This window comes from Curcuma longa, unplaced genomic scaffold (genome assembly GCF_044706935.1).
Source record: "Curcuma longa cultivar G26 ecotype Majalengka, Jawa Barat unplaced genomic scaffold, ITB_CL_G26_1.1 contig_21212, whole genome shotgun sequence".
Classification (NCBI taxonomy): domain Eukaryota; kingdom Viridiplantae; phylum Streptophyta; class Magnoliopsida; order Zingiberales; family Zingiberaceae; genus Curcuma; species Curcuma longa.
The window spans coordinates 4441-12653 of record NW_027431590.1 but is presented as its reverse complement, the minus strand read 5'-3'; the positions used below and the strand labels follow the sequence as shown (position 1 = coordinate 12653).

Genomic DNA, 8213 nt, shown 5'->3' with positions numbered 1-8213 from the left:
TTGATTTTGTGAATCTAAGTGTGTTAAATACTTGATGGTTCTGGAATAAGTTGTATGTAACTGCAAAGATTACTCACAGGACATTGAGGGATGTGAGGTTACTAATCCTGAGAAGGAATGGTTCCATTTAAGAAATTGCTATCGAGACGACTGAAAATAAAGTTAAAATAATATCAATAAGAAGTAAATTGAATAGGATAATGCTAATAAATGAGATAGATTAGTAAGTAGGCAAGTGGTAACTTAAAAAACTCACAGGACTTCAAGTGATTGGACAAAACCTACGGAGTCTGGAATTGGCCCAGAAAAGTTGTTATGGTCCAGAAGTCTGAATGCAAGCGATAAATAAGAGATGGAAGAATTATAGAGCTTCGTAAAGGAAGCAAGTAATGTATAAGTTATTGCTTACATATGTATAGCTTTCATGTCCAAGCTGAAAAAGTTCTTTGGAATTGGTCCTGATAACTGGTTCTTGTTCAAATGGCTGTTGAGGAAATATATAAGAATACAAATTCATACTCAAGAATTCCTTGTTTGCAATCTCGATCAATACCATCATCAAAACTAGTCTCACAAAAAATCAATTGTAGTTCTTGCATACCTACGGTCGGTGATAAGACTTTTTTATGTTGCTTTTGTTAATTGTATTGGAAGTTAGAGCTCGATGTAAATGGCATATCTAGTCTGCAACTAGACCAATATTAAACTTTCTTATTCTCGAGTTACTATTTGTTATAGCATGTTTATGTTATAGAAATGAACTTCTTTCTCTGACTAATTTAGTAAGAAATTTGGATAGATTGAAAAATCACTACTACTGAGATTGAAATTTCACACAATTCTTTCACCTTTTCATTAGTTTACTATGCACTTGCCATTTTGTACTAATGAACAATGTTTTATCATAAGCTTTGATAGTTTTATTATTTTGCACATTATGTTACTATATTTATTGTGCTTGAGTGACAATCATCTTAGCCCTGTCTAGAAACTCCATGCCATAGTTCAATAGCCGACACGAGGACGTGCCGAGCTGGGTAAATTGTGAAAAATCCAAGATGAGCTCACTTGGAGCTAGATAACTTAGTCCCTATGATCTGTTTTAGCATACAGAAACTTATTTATGAATTCAAAGATAGGCTTACAAATGAGAGGCATTTAGAAGCTGATCTAATCCCCAAGCATGACTTGTTGACACTGGGAGATGTCCAAACAATTGATTGTCAGCAAGGTCGAGCCAGTTGAGATTGAAGAGTCTACCAATAGAAGCAGGTATTTCACCACTGAATTTGTTGGAGTTTAGTGATCTGGAACATAAGTTTAAGAGTCTCCAGTTCATGTATATTTGATGAATAAAAGTTCCAAAAATGATACAACAAATATCTAAGTACTCACAACACAGTGATATTAAGTAGGTTGCCTATTTCATCAGGGATCTGATCACTGAACTGGCAACCAATCAATCTCCTAAGAAAAAATGAAAAAATGGATTCCATCATCACATGTATGAGCATAGATCTTCTTATAAGAGTTTCATACTGACTTACAAAGTTTTAAGCTTCTTCAAGTTCCCAATGCTCGGAGGAAGTGGACCGCCAAGATTTAGGTTAAATGAAAGATCTCTACAAGTTCAACACAATGTCATACATGAAACATTAGGATTTGGTTTCTTAAGAATTTAAATAATTTGACATACAACTCTTCCAACTCTGTGAGCTTTTGTATGTCACTGCTCAAAGTTCCTTCAATACCCATGCTGAATAGCCTCCTGAAGACAGAGGTTGTGGTCAATGATAAGGTATGTATAGATTTTAAAGTAGTTCAAATTTGTGACAACACTTATGCATGGAAGGAAGCCTTCATAGACCTAAAGTGAAGGGTCTTCTCTTCCTTTTGCTCCTAAGTTTATTGTTGAAGAAGATACTCACAGGCCTGTCACCCTCGAAGCCGAGCAGAGCACACCTTCCCAGGCATCACCACAAGGATCATTGGATTTGCTCCAGCTTGGAGGTGTGTTCCTCCTATTGGCTAGCCAGAGATTTGAGAGCAGAAACTGATGAGCATGTCAATAATTTAGTTAATTCTTGTGCCAAACAGGATTATATTCTATCCTTCAGAATGTTCTTCTTACAGATAGATGTAAAGAAAAAGATCATATTTCAGTCGGAAAACACAAGGAAAAGAAGAAAGGAATTACCATCCTGTGAATCTGTTGAGCAGAAGCTAAGTCTAAGACAGACGAAGCACATCAACAGCAGACAAAACCCCTTCATCTGTGAAGAAAGTTACCAGCTTTAGCTTGCGATCAGTTGAACCACCATCATTTTCTATCAGGTAAAAGCTAACTCTTATACCTTAATCTGGAGCCAACGGAGCTTCAATGCTGTTGTTTGCCTTCTTTGGGCAGTCCGAGAGACAAGGGAGGTGGACGAGCACAGCTTGGTGCAGGGAATAAAACCATGCACAATGTTGTTATCGCTGAGGTCGTCCGAGGATTAAACTATAACATTTTGAACAAGGACTTGTAGATGAAAGCCAGGTGTAGGCAAACTATGCAATACTGGTGGCAAAAAGCAATATGAACAATTAATTGCCGTCCTGCACATTGTTATTAAAGAAAGTATCGATCAAGTTCGACAAGAAGAAAAATCTGCCAACATTCTTCAGGTTCGGCAAGTTCACACCACGAAAACGACAATATGCTGACGTTGAATATACTGCATTAATAACTACACAAGATTATATATTGTTTGAGTTTGAGGCTTATTACCCCGGGGCATAGGTGGAGTTGGTTACGACGCAGCAGACTTGCAGAGAGGACAAGGGTTCGAATACTGGCGAAGCCAGGCAATACCCCTCCTGCGTCGTGACCAACTACACTTTCTCGATTTACCTCCTCACAGATGGTCATGGGGCCGACCGTGTGGGGCCGCTAAGGTGGCGGATCCACCTTTTGCAGAAGAAGAGTTTGAGGCTTATTTATTCCTCGAATATTAAAAGAAAGAAACCTGTAAAGCTTAGGAGACTCATTCAAGGTTGCCGGATAGGACGACTGATAGGACTATGAAGATTAAACTATGTGATTATGTTGATTTAAATGGAAGATTTGATTAGTAGGCCTGCACAAATGCATGGTACAAGTGTCCTAAACGTAGATTAAATAGCTAGGCAGGTTGGGAGAAAAATGTTAGTGTGTGTTTTCAACTCCGAAAACACTGATTTGATCTCAGAGCTTTTGAGGATATATTGATGTTGTTAAAGTGGTTGACTAGTAAAGGAAGATATCATCAAATGAAGACAAAATCAGTGAGGTGGAAAACATGATATGGCACGCTTTTGATTGTTAATTTCCTTTCAAAAATTTTGGTTGTTTGGTTAGATGGTTTCAACTTGTTTTCTCGAGATGATAATAATAATAATACTTATGAATATATTTGCTTTGTTTTCCCTAAAAACAAAATCTGATAAGAAGATAGAAAGAAGATAGAACTGTCGATAAATATCTGAGAGTTTCTACATCTATATGTTCGTCGTAATTATGTGACAGAGCAAAGGGAAGTGACCATCTCCAAACTCCTTTGAAATCAAATTAATAAATAAATCATCAATCTGCTAGTGAGGGATCAGTTTCACCCCTTCATGTTACAGTAGCTCTGTTCCAAAATTTGAAGAACAAACACAAAAGAATCCTATTCTGGCCTCTTCTTGGAGAAACGTTCATAACCTTCTGCAACTGCCACGCTTAGAGTTGTTCTTTTCATCCTATTCTATTCTGATCTCTTCCTGGTACTATGTACAGAGGAATAAATCTAATTCCAGAACAGCTGCATGTTTGATTGGCTCTGCTCCAGATACTCGACACCCGGATTGAAGTAATCCTGGTTTGAGATACTGACTACTGATGCAGGTTCAAATCCAATTGCGTCCATGGTGCTCTGGAAGTCATCTAGATTCAAGCCCATGAACCAATCCTCCTCTTCTTTCACAGCACCCACCTGCTGAAAGCCGCCGGCGCCAGAATTATGCTCGACGTAGTCGGAATCTTTAGTACTCCGCGCAGTACTGTCTGACCTTGCATCACCATTCGTGTCGAAGGAATCGGTGGGCTTCCTGTTCTGCTGCATCATCTTCTCCCAGTTGTTCTTTTTGTTGTACAAGCGACACAACACGCAATCATCCAACTGCAGTGATGGATTTTCTTTGGTTAGTTGTCGTAATTTTATGATTTAGTGAGGCATGCAGGCGTGTAAGAGACTTACTCTCAGATTGCCCTTCTTGTTGTTGGCGGATCGATCGACGTCGGCGAGGCGGTACTCATGCATGATCCAATCCGTCTTGACGCCTCTCGGAGCCTTGCCGTGGTAGAACACCAAAGCTTTCTTTATCCCGATAGGCCGACGGGTTCCCGGCGCCGATATCGGCTTGTCGGCGCCGGTGGCCTTCCAGTACCCTCTTCCTGCGGCCCTGTTGGGCCTCGACCCGTTCTGGTACTTGCGGTCTCTCGGGGTGAAGAAGTACCATTCTTTGGTTCCAAACAACGCCATTTCTGGTCACAGAAAGGTGCAATTTTTAGAGCACTCGCAAGGTATTCGATGGAATGATTGATGGATAACTATGTATAATACCTGGAAGGTCCCAAGGGTCGAGCTTGTAGATGTCGACCTCGGCGATGATGGGGACGTGGAGGCGCTGGCCTGTGGCCTTGCGGACGAGGTAATCGACGACGAGCTCCTCATCGGTGGGGTGGAAGCGGAAGCCAGGAGGCAGGTTGAGCTCGGCCTCGGCGTCTCTCCTGGTGGCCACCAATGTCGCCGTGTTCATCTTTCTCTCGGGAAATATATCGAATAGCTAGTTGGCTTGCAGTTGAGGCAAAGGAACAGTCAGGAGGGGTATATATAAGCACGTTGGCGTTGGTCTGTAGGCGGCGACGAGAGGGCAAGGAACGGGGAGGCGGCGGCAGCGAGAAGGGCCGTGGAAGGTTCGTGGTGGGGCGCCTTGACCGGAATCAAAAGATCAAAAGTCGAGGAGGAGGAGATGTGATGATGGTGAAGTCATGGAGTACGTGTGCGTTTATAAAGGGGTCTGAACTTGAACAGAGGAATCGACGCAGGTGCCTGTTCGTGTCTGACGGCGCAGGAGCGCACAAGTCAAAGCTTTGAAAGTCGTCGCCTTGCGTAGTTAGTTTTCGATGAGTCAACGGGTGAATTAGGATGATCGTTGGATCTCAGCGATGATGACGTGGACATGATTCGGAACAGGGTTTTCTAAAAATATAGTCGATGAGAAATATTTAAATTACTAAAAGCATCTACGATCCATTCTCATTATAACACTCTCTATTTCATTAAAAAATATAAAATACATGAACCAAGTGAAACATGAATCTTATAATTTATGTAGAATAAATTTATGTATCTAATTAATAATAAATGGTCTAGAAATGTCTATTGAGTAGTATAAATACTCATGTCACGTAAGGTTGATAACAAGTCTTTTTTTTTTTTTAAGAGAAGTCTTTTGCAATATAAGTTATTTCACTATTGTTCCTCTTCTCTTCTTAATACAAAGTCCACCATCTTCCAATAATAACAACATATCCTTTTCACCCACATTCCTTTTAACATTAATACTTATTATTTATGAGTCCCACCATTTTAATAAATATAATTAAAAAATAAAAAAATACACATGGGGTGGCCCAGCCTCTTGGCTGATCCACCTCACTTTTAATTGAACGCGTTCAATTATTTGAATGCGTTCAACTGTAGAGGTATTATAACACTCTTCCACGATAATATTTAACACCAATAAAATATAATAATACTCTATTAGAGCATTCATGCTTTAAATAGTGCATTCAACATTAACATATGAAAGCAAGAGAATGATTTTCTTTTTTAAAAAGTAATGGACATATTTAAATGCTTATAAATATACGACTGAGAGATACTTGAGAGATTGTGGCTATGATCTTAGATCATTAGATCATGAATGGTATCTTCAATTATTGTTATTCTAAATAATTTTTTTATAATTTCTAATACGTCACATCAAATTTATAAAAATTTATTATTTTCTACACAATCAAAAAATCTTCTTACAAATTTCAAATTTCATTATTTAATTATTGACCCCACCTACAACGTTGCTTTTGAAAGAAAAAATAAATTTGAAAATTTACTACTGTTCTTAAACTAAAACTTTAAATCTCACCTCCACAATGATTAGAGAATTTTTTGTTCAACTTTTTTGATTTTACAAATCTCTCCAAAAATTTTACATTGGAGATGTCTTTACTGAGTTTGGAGTCAAGGGCTCAAGGAGTTGAGTTTGAAATGGTGAGCTCGAGGTAAAAGCTTGAAAAATCAATTTAGGATGAAGAGCTTGAGAAATTGAGCTTAGGACGAAGAGTTCAAGGAACTAAGCTTAGTCATCGCATAGTTGATGGTGTTCATTTGTCAAACTTTAATGAATGTATTAATTTGGCTTGAGGGGTTAACCTAAAGATGTCGACTATCGACCGAGGCCTAAGGGGTGATTTAAAGATGCTGACATGTCTATCTACCTTGAGAAATTAATCTTTTAACGTGATATTTTTGAACAAATGTGCTACACTAGGACGGAGTCATAAATTTCATATTGAGGGAGTAAAATATATGTGTTTACGATGAGATAAAATGACCTTATTATTGCCTCCAGCCCCATTCACCTCTTATTCACTCTTTAATTTTGTATTCCTATACCTTTTATCTATACTTACACTTAAAACGGGCTTATTTGGACGACCACTCACGTGACAAGTCGCGTGGTGTCGAACGCCTTCCTCCTCGTTGTCGTTCCCTCCCTCACGAACACAGTCGCCGCACCTCTGGCCGCCGCCGCCCGACGCGACTGCCAGCGCACCCTCGCCCGATCGCCGCTGCCCTTCTACACCGCCGCATCTCGCCCGACGCCCTACCGCCGCTCGAAGTCCACAACCACAAACCGCCGCCCCTTTCCTCGCGCCGCCTTCCTCACCAGCCGAAGCCACCGTCGCGTGCTGCTGTTGTTGCTGGCTGGAGAAGGAGCCACCGCTATTCCTCTCTGCCGACGCAGCCCCTGTTCTTGTCTCCGCCGACGCGCTTTCTGCTTCTCCTTCTGCTTCTTCGATCGGCTCGAGCTTGAGGGAGAAGATCGGTAAGAAGTTGTTTCCGAGTCCAGATCTTAAAGGGGAAGCTGCTGTTGGGTTTTGTTCTCAAGCGAGAAGAAGAAGAAAGGTAAGGGCAGTGAACTAGATTTGTGGTTTGGGGCTTGGTTTGAGCTTGGATTTATGTTTTATCAGATTTCTGGACTTGGCTTTGGAACAGGGATTTACTCTTTGGATCCTGCCGCAAGCAAGAGGAAGAACCGAAGCTGGATTGGGGTTATTAGGGGCTCTAATAGAGAGGTGAGTTTTCTCTTATTTGATTTGGTTTTAGTTTAAGGTTAATGTAGGAAGCTTCTGATGTATTAATCAGGAATTAATGTAGGATTAAGGATGGTTGGTGTATTTCGATTGTTGAATGTGGATGGATGATACCTTGTTGATGGGATTTAGCATGATACTATTGATCAGTTTGAATTTAGGTTGTTAGTTTAGTGACATGTCCTCCCTGTTCACATGACCAGGTACATTAACATCATGCGAATTATCGGTGGTGGGCGACGATGAGTTTTTTCTAAATCACGTTTCCATTGTTTTTTTTCCACGTGTTGCGATTCGATTATTTTTGAAAATAAATAAATATTTTTTTCTTTTATCTGCTCATCAAGTAAATCTAAAAATACGACGGCTCGGACGCCCGGTGGCTCAGTAGCCCATCGTTAATTCCATTCTTCATTACCCTCTAAATTGCAATATTCACATTCCATCCCCAAATATATATATCGTCCGTGAGATTGAGGGACTTTACCTTGGATAATAATCGGGTTGATTCAGTCCTCACGGGAGAAGCAACGCCGGCGCAAATATGGAAGCGTGAAAGCGTCTCAGAGGAAAACGTTAGATCTCACTTGTTCGTTTCCATCTCTTTTGGAAAAAATTCCGAGTTGAAGTTTATTTAATTTCGGAAAAGATTTTTTCAATATTCTATAATTGGAAAGTGCATAATCACCGTCTTCAATTTACGCTTTATTGGCTACTTAGATTTATCCGCCTAAAATAAAATATTTTTTCCCTACGTAATTTAAGAAAT

At 39.9% G+C, this 8213-nt stretch overlaps 2 protein-coding genes across 2 annotated transcripts; both read right to left on the bottom strand.

Annotated features, from left to right (window-relative positions):
* Positions 1-256: 256 nt before the first annotated feature.
* On the bottom strand, positions 257-1755 carry LOC141817611 (leucine-rich repeat receptor protein kinase HPCA1-like; the record flags this gene model as incomplete). The annotated part of the gene is made up of 6 exons (XM_074705244.1): positions 1697-1755; positions 1548-1622; positions 1396-1467; positions 1146-1307; positions 410-484; positions 257-328 (listed from the first exon to the last, which is right to left on the bottom strand). Coding segments are annotated over exons 1-6 (515 nt in total), but the record flags the coding sequence as incomplete, so codon positions are not given.
* Positions 1756-3532: 1777 nt separating this feature from the next.
* Positions 3533-4867, bottom strand: LOC141817610 (NAC domain-containing protein 68-like). The gene is made up of 3 exons (XM_074705243.1): positions 4626-4867; positions 4260-4546; positions 3533-4181 (listed from the first exon to the last, which is right to left on the bottom strand). Exons 1-3 carry the CDS (start codon positions 4819-4821, stop codon positions 3810-3812), a joined length of 855 nt encoding a protein of 284 aa, XP_074561344.1. The 5' UTR covers positions 4822-4867; the 3' UTR covers positions 3533-3809.
* Positions 4868-8213: the final 3346 nt, after the last annotated feature.

What these genes read in the sequence shown, in the direction of transcription:
- LOC141817610 (XM_074705243.1), bottom strand. Translation starts at nt 4,821, where the DNA reads ATGAACACGGCGACATTGGTGGCCACCAGGAGAGACGCCGAGGCCGAG. An exon ending in CGACCCTTGGGACCTTCCAG is followed by an intron (nt 4,547 to 4,625) that starts GTATTATACATA and finishes TTCTGTGACCAG; the next exon opens with AAATGGCGTTGTTTGGAACC. An exon ending in ACAAGAAGGGCAATCTGAGA is followed by an intron (nt 4,182 to 4,259) that starts GTAAGTCTCTTA and finishes CCATCACTGCAG; the next exon opens with TTGGATGATTGCGTGTTGTG.